Here is a 24293-nt window from a genome sequence, read left to right as displayed (position 1 = left end):
AGCATGACTTGTAGTTAGTAGTTGACATGCAATTTGGACTATTTCTTTGTATTGTGAATCCCTACTTGGCTTTCTAGTTTTAGTGGGATTCAACCCTTACCCTATTTCGTTCAAACTTACTGGCTCGAATCTGGCAAAATAGAGCATCATTATTGTTTACAAGTAACATTATTTCTAGAATATATTTGTGTATGGACTACATTTATATCTATCAGTGTTTTGTGTATTGGCAAGATTGCATCCAGACTAAATATGTCATAGAAAGTGGGTAATCGCCCCTTGCCCCAAGCCATTACCGTACAGCCACCTCACAATCACCATACGATCTCTACTCCATTACCATACGAGCACCCCACGCTAACTGTATAGCCTCCAAACTATTGCCATAAGGCCTCTACACAAGCATCGTACGACCTCCAACAACTGTCGTACGGCTAGACCCAGAACATCGTATGCTATCCATCAATCAATCCATACATCACCCATTGTCCACTGTACAGCCTATTCAAGCTACTTTGTATGGCTACTAGAATATGAATTGTCTGGAGTTGGATTCTAGCGATCACTAGGTTCACACACGAGCAACCCCACTCTTGAAAGGTAAATCGGATAAAGAAACATTACACATTACAAGAAAATGAGTTGGCTTAGCCTTTAACGAAGGTCAAGATCTTGGTTACCGAGTTAGAAAGTTAGATCTTTATAAGTCTATATTTATGTCACTAACAGGGTAAACGGTAGGTATCACAGTATGTGTATTTGTGCCTATAGGACATGAAGTAGTTCAAAGATCAATAGATGATATTTACAAACCTCAAAGAACATCTGATTACCACCTCATTATTGCCAATGTCACTCTCTAATTCAAGAATGAAAAATTATAGAATGTTATTTGGAGTCAACCCTGGAAAAGTTCACTAAGAACGCACACACTATTCTCTACTCTATTTAATTTTTAAATGAGAGGAAAAATACTAACCATGGTGGATAGCGGGAATGCAATAAGCTTTAAGCTTGAATGACTCACCTTGCTTAACAAGAAAGGCCAAAAAAAAAACACTGCAATCTTATTTAATAGACAACTTAATTAAACCTTGTCATTTGACATTATCTCATTTAAAGTGACCAACATATTATAATGCAATGTTAGCCTGAGAACCCTATTCGAAGAAGAAAAACTTATCAAACTCTAATGTTTTATGATGGATCATTAATCAAAATTCAATCAAGCCATTCAATATATTATGCAACCAAATTCATAACTTTGGTGAGTAGATTTTTTTGGTATCTTTTTCTCTGGACACAAATGCATATGATTATTTGGCTTCTATTTTTTATTTTGAATTATTTAAAGAATACTTGTCTTTTTCTATTGGCTCTTCATAATAATGTTAGGGTTTTTATTATATTTTACATTCAGAAATTAGAACATTTTTTAATAGATATTTCGTAATGAATATTCTGGAAACCCTACAGTTCAATAACATAAACTTTTCGAAAATAAAGATAAAGCATTGCAGTCATATGCAAGCTTCTCCCATTGTAGTGCTACTGTTGTTGTCATATCTACTGGGTCGTTATCACCCTGGAACCAGAACTAGCCTACATAAGAGGGGAGCTTGCACCACCTGAGTTATACAAATTGGCTAAACAAGATATTTATGACAATATACAGTAGGTGTTCATCAAAATAGAGCAGAATCAGTGTGCATGTTTAACTAGTTAAATCTTTGATTCATTCATTATTTTTTAGCTTGATTTTGATGAGCTAGCTAGAATGCTAGTTTATCACCCTGGAACCAAAACTAGCCAACTATAGAAGAGGGGGGCTTGCACCACCTGGGTGAATACAAATTGGTTGAACAAGATATTTATGGCAATATACAGGAGGTGTTCATCAAAATAGAGCAAAATCAGCGTGCATGTTTAACCAGTTAAATCTTTGATTCATTCATTATTTTTTAGCTTGATTTTGATGAGCTAACTAGAATGCTAGTTTAATTGAAAATTTCCTTATTATTCCTGTAGACATCAAAATATTGCCATGAACTTAAAGATCTGAAAAAGAATTATCCTCAACATTACATGAAATGAAAGAAATTGTCCTCATCAGTGCATGAAATGAAATGGATGGAGGTGCTTTTAATCTGGGCTTGTATGTTTAATTAGTTAGATCCTTTTCATCATTTTTTAACATGACTTTGAAAAACTAGCTAGAAATTCAGTTTAATTGAAAATCTCCTTATCATTCCTGTCAACATGAAAGGATTTCCAGGAACTTAAAATTTGAAAAAGTTAATTCTCAAGAGTACATGAAATAAAGAAAATGCTTATAAAAACAAATAAATCTGAATGCTTGTAGTGAAAAAAAATACCACAATGATTTTCTGAAAAACCTACTTACAAATTCCAATGCTTATAGGAAAATAATGCTTGACAAATTTTTATGGTTCTTACCTGCTTGTGAGGATTTCAATAAGAAAAAAATTTCTTTTCTGGACTCTGTTATTGCCAACGCTCTAGCTAATAGCGTTTACAAATATAGGAGCAATCAAAGACATTAAAGAAACTGCAGAAGCTGACATAAAGGGAGACCTATTATCTTCTAAATTTTAGCTTGTTTTAAGAACTTGCGTGACATCTTTTTTAAGTTTAAAAAAGAATAAGGAAAAGTGGGATTAATAGGAGGAATATTAGAATTAAAGATTCAACAATCTAAGATATTAACTGCACTTTCTATTTTTTTGTCGTCACTTGCTCAGCTAGGGACTAATATGAAAATTATCCAGCTACAAAATCCAAAACACAATAACCTTTGTAGATTAAGAAAAACAATCTTTGGTAGTTTTTTGATAGCTATAATGAAGAGAGCAAATTTAGTCTCAGTAGCTTTCAGATCTATTTTATGCAAATATTTGGCAGTTTTGAAGGAAGTTGTACTAGGGAAGAGACCCAATAACTGTTAGGGGGTCCAATAATCATGATAGAATTTTGTCATAGATACTTTCTAATAGCGAATCACACATGTACTAATAGTCGATCATTTTTTAATTTTTTTGGTTGGTGATTGACCAATTTGTTTATCACTATGAAATTTGATGCCTTTTTAGCACTTGCTTTGGCATATAAATGTAACATTTGAGAGAGTATTTTGCAAATATTTGGTACAGTTGAATAGTTCTGGGGCAGTGGTTATCTAAACTGCTTGTTAGCTAGCTGGCTGCCATTTGTTTGAATTTTTGAAACACTTTACCCCAAGAATTTAAAACATATCACACTAAAGAATATGTATTTTGTCTACACATTGATTCATTTCAATATAAACAAGATATAATCCAATATGTCTATACTACCCATAAGGTGGATGCCCTATTACGAGGTAATTGGTAAATACTTGCTTGTTATTAACAGAGACCGAGAGGTCAATTTATACAAAAGAATGAGATGATGTTTCCTTAGGAAACCATCGTAAAGAATAGAAACATTCTATTCTAGAGAAAGCAAAAAACGAAAGCAAACTAAAGCTTAAGATATTTACAAGATAACCATTAACTAATAATAGACGACTTATCTATTATTGTAATACCCTCCCTTAATGGTTAATCTATCGAACACATCAAGCTGTCCTCTGAATTTGACAAACTTATTAGGACCAAGAGGCTTGGTGAGAATGTCTGTAGTTTGATCTGTGGTAAGAACATACTACAGATCTATAGTCCCGTCTTCAACCAGCTAATTGTATATAATGACAATGAACATCCACGTGCTTGGTTCGTTCATGGAAGACTGGATTTCATGCTAACTTGACAACGCCTTCGTTATCAACAAAGTAGTCGTTCCTGCTAGTGACATCCACATATCCCCAAGCATCCGACGAAGCCAAACAGCTTCACATCCTGCCTTAACAGTCCCTTTGTATTCAGCCTCTGTAGAAGAGAGAGAAATTGTCTGATGCTTCTTGTTGGTCCATGTGATTGCATCGGATCCCAAACTGAACACATATCCAGATGTTGACTTTTTATCATCAACAGAGCCTGCTCAATCTGAATCTATGAACCCACTGAGTTTAGGATTAGAACTCCGAGAGTATAGAAGTCCATAATCTGAAGTGCCCTTCACATAACGAATCACACGCTTTGCTACCATCCAATGATCAGCCTTAGGAGCTATCATAAAGCATGAAATATAGCTGACTACGAAGTTGATATCAGGCCTAGTAGCAGAGAGGTAGATGAGGTTGCCTACTAGTTGCTTGTATGTAGTATCATCAATGGAAGGAGAATCAAACTTTGCTGATAACTTGAGACCTTTCTCCATAGGTGTAGATGCAAGTTTGCAATCTTGCATTCGAAATTTGTCTAACAGGGGCCTGGCATATTTGGACTGAGAGATGAATATACTAGAAGACTGTTGCCAGAATTCAACACCTAGGCAATAATGCATGAGCCCAAGGTCAGTCATATCAAAAGATTGGCATAAGTCCTGTTTGATTCCCTAAATCAAAGATGTCGAACTGCTAGTGATGATCAAATCATCCACATAGATAACCAGAAGGATGATGTCACTGTCAGTAGTCTTGATGTACAAATTTGAGTCTAAAGAACTCCTCTTGAAGCCTTGATCACTAAGGTACTTATCAATCTTGATATACCATGCCCGAGGGGCCTGCTTCAAGTCATAGAGAGTTTTTACCAATATGAGAACCTGGTCTTTACCAGCAACCTTGAAACCGGGAGGTTGTGTCATGTAGACCTCTTCATGGAGATCACCGTTCAAGAAAGCACTCTTGATGTCCATTTGATGGACCTTCCAGCCAAACTGTGTTGCTATGGCTAGGACTAATCTGATGGTGCTCATCTTTGCAATAGGAGCAAAGGTCTCCTCATAATCAATACCCTGATGCTAAGAAAAGCCCTTCGCCACTAAACGAGTTGTGTACTTATCCAAAGTACCATCTGATTTGTATTTGATTTTGTAGACCCATTTGTAGCCAATGAATGGGTTTCTTCCCTGGTGGAAGATCAGAAAGGACCCAAGTGTTGTTCTTCAATAGGCTCTAGTGTTCAAATGTCATGGCCTGTTCCAACTCTAGAATTCCTTTAGCCTCGGAATATGTTTGAAGTTCAAACACACTGTGAATGTTCGCCATAAGAGCAAAGTTAACAGAATCTGTAGTTTTGCTCTTTTTCCCAGCAGTTCTCCCATCAATGAGCTCATCATCATGAAGATCAGCAAGTGTCTTAGCCACCACTTAGGCCAGATAGGAGAATGACCAACAATAGTGCTAGGAGATGCTTGATCAGCAAGATCCTCATCAGAAGAAGCTGAATCAAACTCAGGCGAAGCATCTACAAAGTGAGGTGATCCTACAGGAGAAGCTGAAGGAGTTTGTACAAGTATCACTGGAATAACTAGAGCTGCAGGAGCTACTGGAGCCCTCCCATCAGGTGGACCTAATGGAAGTCGAACTCCCAAATCATGAACCTGCATAGGCTGGTCTACAAGAATAGAAGAAACTGGCATGAATGGTCCTCGCTACTCATCAAAGACTACATCACGGCTGTATATGAGACGAGATGTCTCAACATCAATCAGGCAGTAGGCTTTGTGAAGATTGCTATATCCAGCAAGCATCAGTTTCTGACTCTTGGCATCCAACTTGGTGCATGAAGCATCAGGGATCCAAACAAAAGAAAGAGAGCAAAAAACCTTCAGGTGACTAATTCTGGGCTTGCGACCTAACCAAGCCTCTTCCGGAGGCCTCTTCCAAAGTTTTACCTTTGACCGACACTATGGGTGACCGGTTCAACAGATAAACTGTAGTGTTAACTGCTTCTGCCCAAAACTGCTTCGGAACATGTCTGTGTTTGAGCATGGAACGAGCCATCTCAGTGATTGTCCTATTCCGACGTTCAACTACACTGTTCTGTTGTGGCGTGTGGGGTGTGGTTAACTAGCATTTGATGCCATGTGTATCCAAGACGCTAGAGAAAGCATTAGAACAAAATTCTCCCCCATTGTCTGATCTAAGAGTAATAATAGATTTTTCAGACTCTTTTTCAACCAAGGTTTTAAACTTCTGAAATACAGTAAATGCATCTTATTTCTTTTTAAGGAAATACACCCACATTTTTCTACTGAAATCATCAACAAACAACAAAAAATACCTAGACCCAAGAACAAAAGGAGTGGCCATAGCGCCGCAGATATCGACATGAACAAGTTGAAGAACCTGAGAAGCTCGCCAAAAATCGCCACCGGTGAAAGGTGTGCAATGTTGCTTCCCAGCCTGACATGCGTCACAAACTCCAAGGTGTTGAGTCTGAATCTCTGGCAAACCAAGAACAAGCTCATCCCGAGCAAGCTGTGAGAGATAATGCACATTTAAGTGCCCATATCGCTGATGCTAAAGTGTGCTAACAGAAGATCGTCAAGCAGCCATAGCTAAGTCCTGAGAATCACCAGAATCAATAAGTCTGAAAAGACCATGATCCTCAAGACCTACTGCAATAGTAGACTTAGTCGCCCAATCAGTGATGGTGCACTGATGTGAACTGAAGGTGACTGCCAAGTGTGGAGAATGTCGCAACAACTGACTGACTGAGAGTAGATTTAGTTCCATCTCTTGTAGCGTCTGCCCCTAGTTTGCATTTTTGTTATCATTGTTGAACTCTTTTAGGACAGTTTTATGTTGTTGATTATTAGTAGCATTGTTTTGAGATTATCAAATATTGTTTCAGATTCAGTTGATATATGATGAGATTACTTGGTACTTTATATTTCATGTTTGCATGATGATTAGTTAGTGTTTTCAGATATTGATGATGAATAGTTAGATGATTTATTATCATATGTATTTTTTTATAGATACTTACCCCATACTTGCATATGTATGGTGTGTGTGTTTGTTTTCTTTCTGTATGGCGTTTCTGATGTGGTTAAGGAAGGGAGTCGTAGTCACCTACTAGTCGGGATCTACACGATGCACCACTCCCTGCCATTGCATGTTTAGCTTATTAGTATATATTGTGCTTGTACATGCATGGATTTTATGCAGGTTGCAAGTACTGGGTATCCACTTCCCTGAATTTCCAGGATGAGCATACCCTATCGCATTATCTCAATGGTAAGAGAGGGGAGATAAATTCTCGAGTCCAAATCTCAACCCTTTAAGCCATTTATCTAAGTCGAGTACCCCCCGCATATGTCAGATGACGTAATTCGTGATATTAACCCTTTTGGTTTGATTTTGTATGTGTTTTGCTATGATGGGTTTTTTTGTATTTTACTTTATGAGTCTTTGGTGTATTTTTTATTAATTAAGTCTAATTAAAAGATTTAATTAATGATTTAATTTAATGAAAAATTAATATGATATTTTAATATTTATTTTATTTAATTGAAAATGATACTGGTTGGAGGGATGCTTATTTTTATTCAAAACAAAATTTAAATGAATTTATATTTCGAAGGGGAACGTTTTAGAAGTTTTAATTTAGAAAAAAATTAAAACATATATTATTTTGGGGGGGCAGGATTTAACCCACTGCACCCCCGTCCTTTTCATTCCTAGCAGCACTTGGCGCAGGTCTACGTGATTGCAGAGTACCTGTGTCATCGCAGGGTACCTGCGATCAGCAGACCCCACATTAAAGAAGGCCTGCAGCGATGTAATAATTGCTTCTCTAATGTTTGTTTTTATTTATTATATGTTTAACGTTATTAACTATAGTTTATGTTTAATAATATATATATTTCAGTATTAATATATGTCATCAATATTATTATTATAATATATATATATATATTCTCAATAATTAATATCAATAATTGTTATTTTATGAATATTATGTGATGTTAAATATGAATTATTAGTTTAACAATAATTTGTTAATTATTATTAAATTGAAAAGAGATATTAGTTTGATTGGATTTAAAAGAATTTGGTTTGTGGATTTAATAATTAGTTATATAATTGTTAATCAACATAATTTAATGCAATTTTAATTAAGATTAATGGGCTAATGGAATTATATAATTATTGAATCATGAATGAAATTGATCTTGATAAGGTTGACAATTATTTTATTTAAAATCAATGAAGATTATTTTAGATAAATGATTATCCTTGGAGTGTTTAAAAGAAATTATAGATTATTTATTTGGAAATTGATAAGTATTATTCTAATAATTTGAATAATGGGAGACGCTTTTTGGAATTAAGTGAGTTCCGTTTAATTATTAGTGACATTGGTTTTAGTAAGATAATGCAATGATTTTATTAAAAGTCAATGGGAATTAGTGTAATGATATAAATAAGTAAATAATTATCTTTTGACTATTTTAGAAAATTATTTTAAAATAATGGAGGGATAATTCTATGTTTTATTCAAAGAGATAAATGGGTTGACTTGGAGATTAAACGAAGAATCTTATACACTTGAAATATACTTGAAACGAAAATTGAAACCTCATATTTGGCATAACTACGTGATTACAAAAGCAAACCAAAACATGTGTTTGTATCTTGTTTCTCTATGCTATATGTGTTTTGGGGTTTTGGGGGTTTGTCCTAGCTTTGACTAATCTTAAGTTGTTACCAGAGGCTAGGGGGTTATGTGTTTGCGATGGCATGTTGATGTTATTTGATCTCAATCTTTTTAAAACCCAACCATGGTAATGTAATGGTATGTTCTATGAGAGGTTTGTATTTACTAATTGTTATTGCTTTACAGTCTTCTTGTGTGAAGCTGAGGTGTATGTGTTTGACATACTTGACTTAATCATTTTTTAGTCATCGATCAGTTATACTTGGATTACTTTCCAATCACCTTGATGGGACTGAAGTGTTTGTTTTGATCTTGATGATGTCATGTTGTGAAATGTTTGACTTGACCATTTTGGAGTCTTCGATCAATATTACTTTGAGATATTTTTTGGTTGCTCGTTGAGAATCGATAGATATTATGATTATCATTAGATGCTTTTCAGTTGCTCGTGGAGAACTGATGTGATTTTTTTGATTATCTTTATGATGCTTTCCAATCGCTTGTATAGGACTGAGCCGATTTTGTGATTTGTGATTTCATGAGCCTAAGGTAGGTTATCTACTTGTAGTGTCGAGAAGTGGCTTGCAATGGGGGTCGAGGCCCTAAGTCGCTGCTAGGGTAACTCATCATAGGTTGTTTTAATAAGTAAAAACATTACACTAAATGGGGATTAAAATAAACCTAATAAGATAATTGTATGTTCTCGTCCATGCCTCAAGTGCAGTACAGACTGGGATGGGAGTAAAGAGAATGCTTGGTTGCGACCTTGCATTCCGTAGTATGCCTCGTCAGCATGAGAGGATACTAGTGGCCGCATAGGGATCACTAGGGGGCCGAGGTCTATTGAGAGACTACCAGGGTAACTCTAGCGTGATTCGTGTGATGACACTTTTCCGCTTACATAGTAGGTTTCCTATGTGTCTTTGTGTGCCTTTGGGAATTAAATGTCAGTCTATGTTGGAACCTTTGAGTTAGTATACTTTTAGGATTCTTGGACTTAGAGAGTACTTGTGTTATGTGATTTGTTATTTTGTATTATCTGATTTGATATCTTGTTTGGGACTTGAGATTATCTCCTCCAACGCTTTCTTTGTTGGCATTCACTTTCGTTCTGTTCTTGGATGTTATAACTTATGATGGATGTTATTTACTGACATGTTTCTTTATATTGATGATTAGCATGTGATAGATGATATTGTCTACTTTGTAGGATCGTCTTATGCTTTATTCTAGTATGTTAGATTTCTTTATGCATATGTTGTAGCATGTTTTAGGAGTGACATCCCTATTACTATAGCACCGATGATCTCTTCGGTGGCTTGGGATGTTACGCGCGGGGGATGCCTAAGGCCCACGATGGTCTAATGATGCTATTGACGGTTGGGAGGAACCGCACATTTAGTTAGTTGTGTTTTGTGATGGATAGATATCTTTTATGATGGTTGTTATATCTTTATTGATGGATGGATGTATCATGTACGTTAATGGTTTCATTTACTTTATTGCACTTGTATCATGGATTCAATGAAGATGATGTATCTTTATTCTTACATATGTTTAATCTTTTAAGCTTTTCATACCCTGTGACATGTACAGTGGATGATTGAGCATTCCGAATTTTATTGGCAAGAGACATTAAAAAAAAAATGTATAATATGGACATTGGACATTTTAAATTATTCTTTCATGTGGATGTGGTAGTTGTTAGACTTAGTTTTTATTAGATTAAATGTGACTCAACGTCTTGGGATCCTTAAGGAATGTAACCTATTATGTATGCTTTGGTTGAATGTATGTTATTGCTTCTGCTACTATGTGTTTGATGTGGATGGTTTATCTTTCATGATAATAATAATAATAAATTGGTTGGCAAACTTAGTAAAAATTTAAGTTAATTCTTTTGGGTCCCTTGGCGGGGCGTTACATCCCTGGAATGTAGTACACATTAAGAAATATGAGATTCCTCCCCACAGACTAAATCTGAATGTTACCTTTACCGACAATTGTGTACTCTTCTCCACCACCCAAAATAATAGAATTTGAATAAGGTTGATAGTTAGTAAACAAGTCTCTGCGATGAGTGAAATGTTGAAAGGCACCTGAATCAATGTACCAAGCAAACAACTTCACATGATCTACAGGTCTTTTAGTCATGAAGGCGTAAAAGGCAGATTCCGCCTGTTCAATGTGCTCTGCACTGTTCGCTTTAAATTGTGAACTTGATTGCTTAGACTGGGCAACTAAGCGTTTCTGACATTCAACCTTCATGTGACCAAACTTGTGGCAATAATTGCATTGAATGTTTTCTAGAACCATCGGATGCTGGAGCAGAAGACTTCTGCTGAGATGGTTGTTGAAACTTGCCCTTATCCTTCCAAAATGATTTCACAGCAAAGGCTTGCTCTGTGGAGGTGGAACTGGAGCTGCTACCGAACTGTTGTTTCCACTGATCTTGCTGAAGCAGTAGGGTGCAAAGATTAGTGAACTTCAAATCAACACCAATAGATGTGATGTTGAGAGTCTCGATAAAATGCTCATAGGATTTTGGTAAACTCCGAAGAGTGATTACCACAATATCCTCTTCCTCCATCTTGCAACCGATAGCAAGTAGCTGGGCACTGATTTCCTAAATCCGATTCAGGTGTACTTGGAGTGTGGTGCGCTCATCCATGACAATAGAAAACAGTGTTTTTCATAAAGAAGGCTCTGCTCTTGTCGGAAGTCTCATGAAGATCTTTGAAGTGTGTCCAGATTTTGGCAGCTGTCTTGTCGGAAGGAATCTGAGAAAGCTGATCATCAGCTACAGATAATTTGAGAAGCATCACCGCCTCTCGATTATTCAAATCCCATGTATCTTGATCATGACCCGGAGAAGTCAGACGCTACGTAACACCCAGAACAAGTTGATCGGTGTTCCGATATTCAAAAATTGCAATGATGCGCTACTTCCAAGTTCCATAATTGTGACTATTGAATTTGGAGTTATGCTCGAGCAGAATATTTGTCAAAGATGCCATGGCACGTTTTCCAATGAAAATTTGTGAAATTTTGTGAAGGCACATTCTTCGAGGCAAAAATACGAAAGACCTAGGAGAATCAAAGAATGACCCAAAAGAGAGCTCGAAAAACCCAAAAGGAATCTGCTATCGGTTTCTGGATCTACCGGCACGAAAATTGAGGCACAAAAATCGAGGCACCCAGAAAAACAAACGACAACCCAATTGAGCTCTCGAAAAACCCACCACGAATCTGCAAACAAAAAACATTTCCGGACCCAAAAAGTAGGGTTTCGGGCAGAACCCTAGTCGGCAACAATGAAGGTCGATTTGTTAAAAAAATGGTAGTTTTCACAATCGACTAATGCTGGAAGGAGGTCACGACAGTATGAAGAAGAGTTCAAATAACCAACGCCTCGAGGTCACGCACAGGACAAACGACCATGAAAAACGCGGATGTCGGACCTCCAAAAAAAAATTGGTAATCACGTGCAGAGAAATCCAAGCCGTCTGAAAAAAAACGCAGAGCCATTTTTCTACACATGTAGAGAAATACAAGTTGAGTAGCATGAGAGTTTCTCCAACATTAAATCGCAAGTTTTCTCTAGCAACAAATTGCGAGTTATAGACTGAGCCGCGAAAACGCCCCAAAAAAAAGTCCACAATTTGCAGATAGATGTCGTGAGTTGCAAAATCGCAATTTGGAGAGTATAAAAACCTACGATTTTTTTTAACACTTGATTTGCACAGAGGGGTCAAACCCTAGCTTGAGTTTTAGTCGGATTCGAATTTCTCCAGGCAGAAAACCCTAGGCGGGTTTATGAGAAATTCAACTAAAAAATTTTGAAAAAATTTAAACAAATAATTTCTAGAAGAAATTATAAATTTTTCCAAAAAAATTTAAGTATTAGCTCTAATACCATATTATGAAGTAATTGGTAAATACTTGCTTGTTATTAACAGAGACCGAGAGGTCAATTTATACAAAAGAATGAGACGATGTTTCCTTAAGAAACCATCATAAAGAATAGAAACATTCTATTATAGAGAAAGCAAAAAACGAAAGCAAACTAAAGCTTAAGATATTTACAAGATAACCATTAACTAATAATAAACGACTTATCTATTATTGTAATATGCCCAACCTGGTCAGGAAAGACTCTTTGATTTAGCCAATTCGAAGCACTTCAATTTTATTCTATTGTATTTAACTTACTACGATACAAGCTTCGTAACCAAAAAATATTAATACTTTCCTATTATAAGGTTTTCTCAGTTTAGTTGGGTCGACTCTATTTCACTCTAAGCTTTAGAATCACATCTTTAAAAAAATTCTCTGTTTGGCCCATTTGAAAATTTGAAAATGTTCAAATCCTATCTCATAAAGCACAAGAGTAATTAAATTTGTTAGTTAATTGAAGTAGCACATTTAGATTCAGTATTCTTCCCATCTTTCAACAATTATAGCTGAGTATTTATCAAGAAAAGCTCCACCACTAGCGATATCACAATCACATATGATTTATAGTAATATGAAACATATCAAACCCCCCAAGTTTTTGTATTATCTTCCAAGATTATTTTTTTCCTCATGTATCTCTTATCAATTATAGACAAAAGATCATTTAGTTTCTTTTTCTCGTGCATCTCTTATCGATTCAAGACAAATCCTATAGAAACCTCCACCATCAGATTCTGTGCAGAAATTTGGTAATTATCTCACAAACTATTTTTTGTTCTTTGAAATTGCTTAGCTCTTGTTATTAAAATCCAGTCAGGAAGGAATTTATCAAAAGTGTTACTAAATCATAAGAGTTGACTATTGAAAAAATGGATAGTTAGAATGGATTTAGCCACAAGACATAGCTAAATCTTTGGGTTAGAATTCAAAACATACTCGTTTTTGGTTACATTAGGTGAAGTCTTCAAATTATATATAATGGAATTTTAATTTCACTATTGATGCAATGCTCCATTCTTCTCTTGCAAGGCTGGATTGCAGCTCTACAGAGTTCTTGTTTACAATGTAAATCATTTTGACTTTAATTTGGATAAAACAACTCAACCATATTAAGAGAACTGTCCACTATAAAATAAGCTTTTTATTAGCTACGCTTTATCCAGGTACAAGAATACATTGACAATACCTACCACAGACAAAAGGAAGAGATTCTGAATTGTTTTTTTTATTTCCATTTCAAAACTAATTAACCCTTCAATATGTTTCACGTACAAAGCTATCTGCAAGTTTTCATTGACGCCAGAAAAAAGCATGAGTAACTTTTTTATAGAATCTTCTGAATTTCAATATTATTCCAATCAAGGTGCAATTTGCTTTCAAAAATTCAGTCACATACAACAGACCCCAATTAATCTGGAATAAAGAACATACCATAATGCGGCCAAGAGTCCGAACAATCCCTTCTCTTCCTGTTAAACCAATCTTCAGACAATTTTGCCCACAACCTGCTGGCATTTCCAGATTTGAAGAATGCTGCAACAACTTGAAAGCCGTTAACTTGCTGCAGTAACTGCATCAGAATGTACGAAACACACAATGAGAAATATCTTCTCTTGCACAGAACATGCGTAACTACGGTTCATCCAACCTATTGCATTGAACACACATAATACATTCTCTCATTTTCATATTTTGTATACTTGTCCTGGATTTCCTTGGCCTGTTACAAGATACTTAACAGCAATATTGAACAACAGCACAGGCAATGGTCATTCAAGGCATCACAGCATTCTTGTACGTTTAGCAAACGCATTTCAGAACTGATCTGAGAAAATGCAGGTTATTGCAGGCCACAAAGATACAAACCTTTCAATGATTTTAATAAATACTTGAGGTACCGCCTCAAGCCACTTGTATTTCACATCCATTGGTAAAGTTTCACTTGCTATAAATTTTGTTGGACTCAATCCTGTTTCAATTTAGAAAAGAATGGATCTTCTGACCCTCTTTCACAGACACTAAATCACTACGTGCAGCAAGGAATGCCAGAAATGAAAACTAGGTAAGATATCACAGAATTTTGAGGCACTTGCAAAAGGAGTTTTAAAGGCTCAGTGGCACAACCATTCTGGGAATATGCAGTAATCATTGCATTCCACAATATCACATCTCTTTCAGCTAACCTATCAAATACTCTACGTGTGTCCTCTAATCTCTTGAAACGGCTGTACATACCTACAAGTGCACCCCCTACAAACACACTGGTATCAAGAATTGTTTCTGATTATATAACAATGGATCTCCTTGCCCTGTTTCAAAGATGATAAATCGGTATATCCAGGAAGGAGTGAGGAAATGTTGTATGGATAAGGTTTCAGAGTGCTCTGATGCATTCGATGAAAGAGTTCCAAGGCCTCGTTCGCAAACCCATTTTGAAAATGTGCAGCAATCATTGCATTCCACAAAACTGCATCTCTTTCTGAGACTCTATCAAATACTTTGTTTGCTGTTCTTAATATCTTGTTGTGACCATACATAGGTACAAGTGTACTTCCCAAAAATTCATTGGATTCAATATGGTTCTGAATTACATAACAATGGATCTCTTTGCCCTGTTCTAAAGATGCTAAATTACTACATGCGCTAAGGAGACAAATGGTTTGTGTTCTGATTCATTTGATGATAGAGTTCAAAGGCCTCATTTGAAAACCTCTTTTTGCAATAAGAAGTAGTCAAAGTATTTCATATAGACAATTCTCTTCCAGAAATTCTCTCAAATAGTTGGCATGCAGACTTGAAACTCTTGCATCAGGTATACATCAGACAAGTGTGTACAAACACAATTGAGTCAATATTGGCCTTAATAACGTAATAATAGATTTCCTTGCCTTGCTCTAAGGATTTCAGATCACTGATCACAGGAAGAATACTAGAAATGATTAATGGATTGGGTCAGAAGATATTGAGAGCCTCATTGGCACACCCATTTTGAACAAATGAAGCAATCATTTGTCCACAAAGAAACATCTCTTTCAGAAATTCTATCAAATAATTGATGGGCAGCCTTTCATCCCTTGCATTAAATATACATCGCTACAAGTGCACTCCTAATACACACATTGGACTCTAAATGGGTTTTCACTACTCAAGCATGAATTTCATTACCCCAACTCAAAGTCCCCAAATGGGTACACGCCAGCAAAATGCTCCGAGAGATTTGAGAATTAGGTCTAACACCTTCATCCAGCATTGTGCAGAAGTGTTTCATGGACTCTTTGGCCTCCCCATTCTGTGCAAATTCTGAGATATTTGTACCCCATGATAGCACATTTTTTGCTGACATTCTATCAAACACTTGGCGTGCATCCTCTGTCCTCCTACAGTTCACATAAGTATGCAGAAGGGGTGCCCAAAATGATGTTGGAAAGAAACTCATGTTCAATAATGTGGGCTTTTTATAGTCATCCCCACTTCCAGAGCAGACATGACAGCACAGGCAGTAAATACAATTACTAAATAGTGCAAACTCGCAAGCACAAGCCAATTTTAGGTGTCTATACTGGTGGCTAACATGAACTTCTTCCACTTTGCAAGCTTCATGTATATCTGCATCTTAATCTGAACCTGCATTATGATACTAGTGTGCACAAAATAATTATATATCCAATCACTATAGAATAACATTCATTCAATCACATGTAAAATTAATATAGATAGATCACATAACAGATTAACAAAAAAGTACAAGGATAAGTGCATGCCCATAGTTTACAAGTTTAGGAAAATAGCATATAAAGTATCAGTAAATCAAGTGCTAAACTCCATAGCAACAACTACAAATATATGAAAAGTCTTCTAAAAAAAATAACCGTTGTTTAGACTCATCATCCCAACTTTATGATTTGTTGGTCCTCCAACGGGTAGGACTTGATTCCTTTGTCAAGCTAAAGCATTAAAGTCACCAACACTTGTCTGCCATTTATCTATCTTTGCAGTCTTTGAGTTTGGACTCCAATAGAAACCTTATTTATTTTCCAATTTGCCCCACCTTGGTCTCTCTGCCTCTTCACCATATTGATAATTTATGTTGTCCGTCACTGACTACAACAGAATAGGGACTGAAAGATTAATGGGAGCCAATATTATTGTATTATTCTCCCTAGATGTATCTACCTAGTAGTGCATTTGCAAGCTATATGGTAATCTTTTAAGGAATGGAGTTCTTTAATTGATGTATGAGTTCATTCTATTTTAGTTCTAAATATCTCAATATTGTCCTGTACAATCAGCTTCAATAAACCCCTTCACATAATCTCTGTCTACGCTGACACTTCTCTGCATAGCCTTTTCTAAATTCCCCTCCATCTTCTCGTATTTCCTAAAACCATCCCTCCAGCACTTGCAGCTCTTGTTTACAATGTAAACCCTTTTGAATTTAATTTAAATAAAACAAGTCAATCATATTTATTATTAACTGAACCATTCACTACAAAATTAGCTTTTTGTTAGCTACACTTAATCCAGGCACATGTATACATTGACGAAACGCAATAGGAAGTAGATAAGCATTGTTGCAATACAATAGATCTATCATTTAACCATGGACAAAAAGAACAGATTTTGTATTACTTTTTAAATTAAATCTCAAAATTAATCAACCCTTCAATATGTTTTACACACAAACCTGTCTGCAGGTTTTCATTGACACAAAAAATATTTAGAGTTCACTTTTTCAGAATCTTTTGAATTTCAATATTATTCTATCCAGGGTGCAATTTGCTTTCAAAAATACAGTCACGAACAACAGGCCCCAATTAATCCGGGCTAAAGAACATACCATAATGTGGCCAAGAGTCTGAACAATCCCTTATCTTCCTGGTATACCAATCTTTCAGACAATTTTGCCCACAGCCTGTTAGCTTTTCCAGATTTGAAGAATGCTGCAACGACTTGAAACCCATTACCTTCCTTGCTGCAGCAACTGCATCAGAACGTACGAAATACACAATGAGAAAGATGTTCTCTTGCACAGGACATGCGTAACTATGGCTCATCCAACCTATTGCATTGAACATACATAATGCATTCTCTCATTTTCATATTTTGTATGGTTGTCATAGATTCCCTTGTTATACTTAACAGCAATATTAAACAACAGCACAAGCAATTGTCATTCAAGGCATCACAGCATTCTTGTGCAATTGGCAAATGCATTTCAGAGCCTCATTTCCACAATTGATCTCAGAAAATGCAGGTTATTGCAGGCCACAAAGATACAAAACTTTCAATGATTTTAACAAATACCTGAGGTACAGCCTCGAGCAACTTGTATTCCATATCCATCGATGAAATTTCACTTGCTATTAATTTTGTTGGCCTCAGTTCTGTTTCAATTTAGAAAACAATGGATCTTCTTACCCTCTCTCATAGACACAAAATCACTACGTGTAGGAAGAGATGCCAGAAATGAAAACCAGGTAAGATTTCATAGCATTTTGAGGCACTTGCAAAAGGAGCTTTAAGGCTTCAGTGGCACACCCACTCTGGCAATATGCAGTAATCATTGCATTCCACAATATCACATCTCTTTCAGGTATCCTATCAAATACTCTACGTGCATCCTCTAATCTCTTGAAACGGCCGTACATAGCTACAAGTGCACTCCCTACAAACTCGTTGGTCTCAAGATTGTTTCTGATTACATAACAATGGATCTCCTTGCCCTGTTTCAAAGAAGATAAATCGGTATATCCAGGAAGAAGTGAGGAAATGTTGTATGGATAAGGTTTCACTGTGCTCTGGTTCATTCGACGAAAGAGTTCCAAGGCCTCATTTGCAAACCCATTTTGGAAATGTACAGCAATCATTGCATTCCACAAAACTGCATCTCTTTCTGAGACTCTATCAAATACTTTGCGTGCTGTCTGTAATTTCTTGTAGTGACCATACATAGCTACAAGTGTACTTCCCAAAAATTCGTTGGATTCAATATGGTTCCGAATTACATAGCAATGGATCTCTTTGCCCTGTTTTAAAGACGCTAAATCACTACATATGCTAAGAAGGAGACAAATGGTTTGCGGAAAAGGTTTCACAGAATTCTGATTCATTTGACGATAGAGTTCAAAGGCCTCATTTGCAAACCCTTTTTTGCAATAAGATGTAATCATTGAGTTCCACAGAGACACTTTCCTTTCAGAAATTATATCAAAAACTCGGCGTGCAGACTTGAAACTCTTGCATCGGGTATACAAAGATACAAGTGCAGTCTGTACAAACACATTGGAATAGATATTGGCTTTAATAACGTAACAATGGATTTCCTTGCCGTGCTCTAAGGATTTCAGATCACTGATCGCAGGAAAAATGCTAGAAATGGTAAATGGATTGGGTTTCACATCAGTTTTATTCATTTGACGAAAGAGATCGAGAGCCTCAGTGGCGCGTCCATTTTGAACATATGCGGCAATCATTGTAGTCCACAAAGAGACATTTCGTTCAGAAATTCTATCAAATAATTGATGTGCAGCCTTTAATCCCTTACATTGGATATACATCGCGATAAGTGCGCTCCTAAAACACCCATTGGACTCTAAATGGGTTTTCACTACTCGAGCATGAATTTCCTTACCCCATCTCAGAACCCCCAAATCGGTACAGGCCAGCAAAATACTCAGAAGGATTTGTGAATTAGGTGTAACACCTTCATCCACCATTCTACAGAAGTATTTCACGGACTCTTTGACCTCCCCATTCTGTGCCAATCCCGAGATTATGGCACCCCATGATACCACATTTTTCTCTGGCATTCTATCAAACACTTGGCGTGCATCCTCTATCCTCTCACATTTAGCATACATGTGCATAAGGGCAGTGCCTAAAACGGTGTTGGAAAGAAACCCACGTTTGATAATGTGGGTATGTATATCCATCCCCACCTCCAGAGCAGACACGCCAGCACAGGCAATAAGTACAGAAGAGAACGTGAAATGAGTAGGAAATATCCCTTGGCTTTTCATGACAGAATACAATCTAAGTGCTTCTTTATACAAACCATTCCTCGCATACCCACCGATCATTGCAGTCCAGACAAAGACATTTCGTTCAGTTATTTTGTCAAACACTTGGAGTGCATCGTCAACACTCCCGCACAATGCATACATGCTTATGAGTTTACTTCCCAGATACACACTTTGTTCAAGACCAACATTGCGTATAGCGTTGTGAATGTCTTTACAGGCATGTATATTCAACTTACCTGTCGAAATTAGATAGTCCATACGACGATGCAAATTCTTATTGTATGCAAACAACCAATTAGCAGGGGAAACCATTATTCGCTTGTGGGAAGGCTTTCTTTTGGAATTACTGTTACCATTCGTGTTTCTACTGTTGAGAACCATTGAAGGTTCCGCACACGAAAACACAAAAGCAATTGACATAGCTGCAATAATTCTGGTTCTGGTTTTTCTCTCGTTCTCTCAGACCGATTATTCTTGGACAATTTGCAGTTCACAAATCCGAGAGAATTTTCTATGGGTTGGGAATTGGCAAATGGCTGTCGGAATGTTTTTGAAAAAGGGAGCTCCTTAATTATATACTAGCGCTTGCACCCGATAGGGGAAAAAGTGTAAGTTTGCATAAGATGTCCTCGAACATTTTTTATTGTATGTTTAAAGTTGCATGTCTAACATTCCAAGATATTGAAAGGATTGAAATCATGTAGGCTATCATTTCTCTTGCTCATAAACCATGTCGTAAATGGATACAAAGGAAGGATGATAGTTGATTAAGTAAATCATTCAAATAAAAGTGGGAAAAGATAGTCATTTTGATTTCATGTTATCGTTAGTTTCCTTCTTCTACTAGGTTTCGAATAATTTGGTGTTTGTATCCTCAAGCACCTTCAACTTGTGTAAGACAAAAGTTATCCATTTGAGGTAAGATTCATTTTCTAGCTATAGAATCAAAAAGAGTTCAAGAATATTAAATGAAAGATGTATTCTAGAAGTATTCATTCAACATTCTACACATAAAACCCTATTTTGAAAACTTGTAGATGAAAGCCAAAATACAACATAATTCAAAATTATAAGAAATAACATTTGATTTACTATTGTTTGCCATGGTTTCTTTAGTCAAGACAAGTTATATTTAATATGTTATTAAAGCTACAAACATGGTAAGGTTTGTGTTATGCACTATTGCCTACTCAAATAATAAACATAGGTATCATGTGTTATTTAAAGTATATTCTATTATAACTTGTTTCCATTGTTAGATATATGCAATGTAAACCAAGTAAATTCACTCTAAATCAATATAGTTTCAACATATAAACCCTCATAAGAAAGAAAACAATCTATTATTTCTTTTGTTATTAATTAATTTTTATTTAAATAAAGTGAATATTGCTTGTAAAATTTAAAAATCAATGAATTTATAAAATTGTTTTAAAATTAAATTGTAGAATAAAAATGAGGTTTTTACAAAGATATAGTAGAATAAAAATGAAATACTCTTAATGAACTACTTGTTTCATTTTCCTTACACTATTGCTTTAGTGATATGGAAGCTTGTGTTGAGTTAATTACTGGATAGTTTGGTTTGAAGGATTAATAATTTTAGAATTTGATCCTTATTTTCCTCTTATTTATTGTAAGTTGTCATTAATATTAAATAAAAAAATTCATACAAATGATAATATGATTAGAACATTAAATTTCTTCTTTAAATAAAAGAAGTCCTCCAAAATAAATGAATCCAAAAGAAGAGAAGAAAAACTACCTTAACCCTTATTTCATCTAAATTACCTTGTATTAAATGATGGAAATCTAATTTCTAATCCTGCTAAATAGAAAATAGATTTTAAAGTTAAACTAATATTTAATGTTTTATCCAAAATTATAAAATAAAAAGTTTAAGTCATCGACATAAAAAGATTATGCATTCCTTGTTGTTTGCAATTTTGATGAAGTAACATACTCTTGAAACTTTGTGGTCTTCGTAAAATTTTATACTAGATGTAAAAAGATGGACTTTTCATTGATTGTAAGGAACATATGTAAATTTATTTATTTCTTTAAGATATGTGAGGAAGCCACAAGAGGAGTTTCGTGAAATCTTCTCTAGAAATACTTGTCATTATCAAGACCAACACAACTACGCTTAGAATGATATCTTGACTTTTATCGATGAGGTGTATGATAAGCTAGCACTTGGGATAGACAATATTTCCATAATAGGGGATATCTTCCACATCAAGCCAAATTGTGATATTGCCATCATGATTTAACTACCTAGTTTTTGAGTTAAACTTATTGACCCATTTTTCATGAGTACCGGTTCACATGAACCCATCTCTCATGAAAATGAATGGAACACTTAGCACTCATTGGATCTAGGTGATGCTCACATAGGTGAAGCACCAGGACTTCCTTAGAGGTCACTCATTCTAGATCTACCCCAGCTCAAGCACACTTAACTATGGAGTTCCCTCCATGGTTAAACCCACTCTACTTGCAACCCCATTTTCAAAACCTTCACCAAGTGGTGTTCCTTGTGAACCATTGTTTATAAAGAGCTTAAGCTCATCAATTGATATGTAGGAGATATTTTCCACAAGTCAAACTTTGATATTGCTATCATAATTCATTTTTGTAGTCTTTTAGTCAAACTCATTGACCTCTGTTTCATGGGTACTTGTTAAGACAAACCCATCTCTAATGAAAATGAATGGAACACTTAGCACTCATTGGATCTAGGTAATAAGGAAGGCTTCCCTATTGCCCCTTCTTTTTTCCCCCAGTTGTAGATGATTACAAAATAAATAAATAAAATAAAATATTTGATAATTCAAATTGGTGCATGATTTTCTGAATTAATTCTCCAAACTTGGCTTGCAAATTTTTGCATCTAGGTGATTGAACTATTTAAAAGAATGCCTTTTCAATATCTTCAATTCATTTTTTTTGTTCTAGTATGACAAGAAACTTGAATCCAAAAACACCCCATTAAGCTTCCCCATTTTTTTCACCTATCATCATTCAAAGATAATGTAACTATATTCCCCATTTTGCACTAAATTTTTACAAATTGAGCTATCAAGATTTAAAATCATGTTGAACTATAGGTCTCAAACTATGGGTCTCAAAGCAAGTTGTTGCAGTAAAATAGAAGGCTCTTAAATTTAGTACTTGTAAGTTTGGTTGGGTGTGTTATATGAAATGGTGTTAGTTTATTCATGGGAAGGATCATGGATCTCACTCCCACAATGGTTTCACATGCTCTTTTCTATTTTTTCAAATTCATAAAGAGGCAAGGATGACTTTGTTGTTTGAGAATGAAAATTTGTTATTGTCTTTGACTATATCACTTTAACATCTTTCATCTTGGATCTTTTGAACATTCAAGGACTAGTTATTAAAGTAATTTGATGTGGTCTACTAAAATAAATTAAAATCTACATAATCATCATCTAAGACATTTACAGAGTTGCTTGATTATTTAATGACCCTTTACATGACAAATAAGCTAATATTTTTGAGAGGTTGACCTAGAGATGATGTCTACCTCAACATTAACAACTCTTTATGTATATTCTTAAATGGTGGAAGTCTTAATAAAAGATATTATTGAATTTGAAAAACAAAAAAGCTAGTAATATAATCAAATATATGCAATAAGTGATAAATTCATAGAAATAAATAGGTAAGAAGAAACTTTACCTAAAACACACCAAAAAAAATACCATATCCACAACATCATGCACTAACTACATGCAAACCATGGATAATGCAAATTAACAATGGTAGTTATGCCAAATGGTTACAAATGAATATTACATTATCATCATTCAATCAAAACTCTCCAATAGCTCAAATCTTTAGTATAATACTCCATTATGGAAAATAAAACTCAAGTGCATCCAATCCATTATCACAAGTCTCCAATCCTCAAACATAGCAACTAAAATTGGAAATTTACATTAATGGGCTCAAAATTCAAATATAACTATCTCTATTGTGCTTCATGTCCCTTTATTGTATATAAACATTATTAAATAGATTATTAAATATAATTAATCTCTCTAATTACATCTTTGGCATCCATTTACACCTTCAAGAGCTTGTTGAATACACAAAAACACATATAAATTTTTGAAGACTAATGAAAAACTTATTCTAATATTCTTCTTCCTAATATTTTACATCATAGATACATCTAGGAATCATAAATGAATGTTTATGAAAATTAAATCTTATGATCATAATGCACCATGATACCAGCTCTATTCTTATTGGTTTCATCCAAAATTTTGAGTGTTAACCTTTGATAAAATGCCTTACCACTTTCTACCATATCATATATAGCTTACTATTGCACATCAATATGACCATTTATTCATTTCACAAGGGTCCACTCTTGTACTATTGGGTTGCACTTTTTGGTCAACTTTGATTTTGAAATCAACATCTATACTAGATCTTCACATTAATATTCATAGTAGCAAAATGATTAAGAATTTGAAGATAAAATATATTAATCATTTTTGAAATTTTTTCTATAGATTGTTTATTTTGTATGATTTTCAATTTTAATATTAGATAAGTTTGTTTTATCATTTTTGTCTAGAATTTTGGATTGGGATCTAATTTTTATATCATATTTTTTACTCTAAACATTATCATTAATTTAGGTTAAAAGTGTTAAATAGTCAAAGTTACTTTTTGCAGACATAATTTTTCCTTTTGCGCCTGATGTTTAAATTGCACCATTTAAACTATT

The 24293-nt window shown here is 35.1% G+C and overlaps 2 protein-coding genes across 2 annotated transcripts; both read right to left on the bottom strand.

Moving 5' to 3' along the window:
* Nucleotides 1–13380: 13380 nt before the first annotated feature.
* LOC149557229 (uncharacterized) lies at nt 13381–17801 on the bottom strand. The gene is made up of 3 exons (XM_089831949.1): nt 17344–17801; nt 13938–14039; nt 13381–13786 (listed from the first exon to the last, which is right to left on the bottom strand). Exons 1-3 carry the CDS (start codon nt 17579–17581, stop codon nt 13761–13763), a joined length of 366 nt encoding a protein of 121 aa, XP_089688075.1. The 5' UTR covers nt 17582–17801; the 3' UTR covers nt 13381–13760.
* LOC149557228 (pentatricopeptide repeat-containing protein At4g39530-like) lies at nt 17108–20072 on the bottom strand. Its single transcript, XM_089831948.1, has 2 exons — nt 17811–20072; nt 17108–17487 (listed from the first exon to the last, which is right to left on the bottom strand). The coding sequence occupies exon 1, from the start codon at nt 19946–19948 to the stop codon at nt 17948–17950; it is 2001 nt and encodes a 666-aa protein (XP_089688074.1). The 5' UTR covers nt 19949–20072; the 3' UTR covers nt 17108–17487; nt 17811–17947.
* Nucleotides 20073–24293: the final 4221 nt, after the last annotated feature.

Source organism: Cupressus sempervirens, chromosome 5, assembly GCF_028749045.1.
Source record: "Cupressus sempervirens isolate cs-2001-9-10 chromosome 5, ASM2874904v1, whole genome shotgun sequence".
NCBI classification, from domain to species: Eukaryota; Viridiplantae; Streptophyta; class Pinopsida; order Cupressales; family Cupressaceae; genus Cupressus; species Cupressus sempervirens.
Note: the sequence above shows the minus strand (reverse complement) of the source record. Positions and strands in the feature narration are given on the sequence as shown.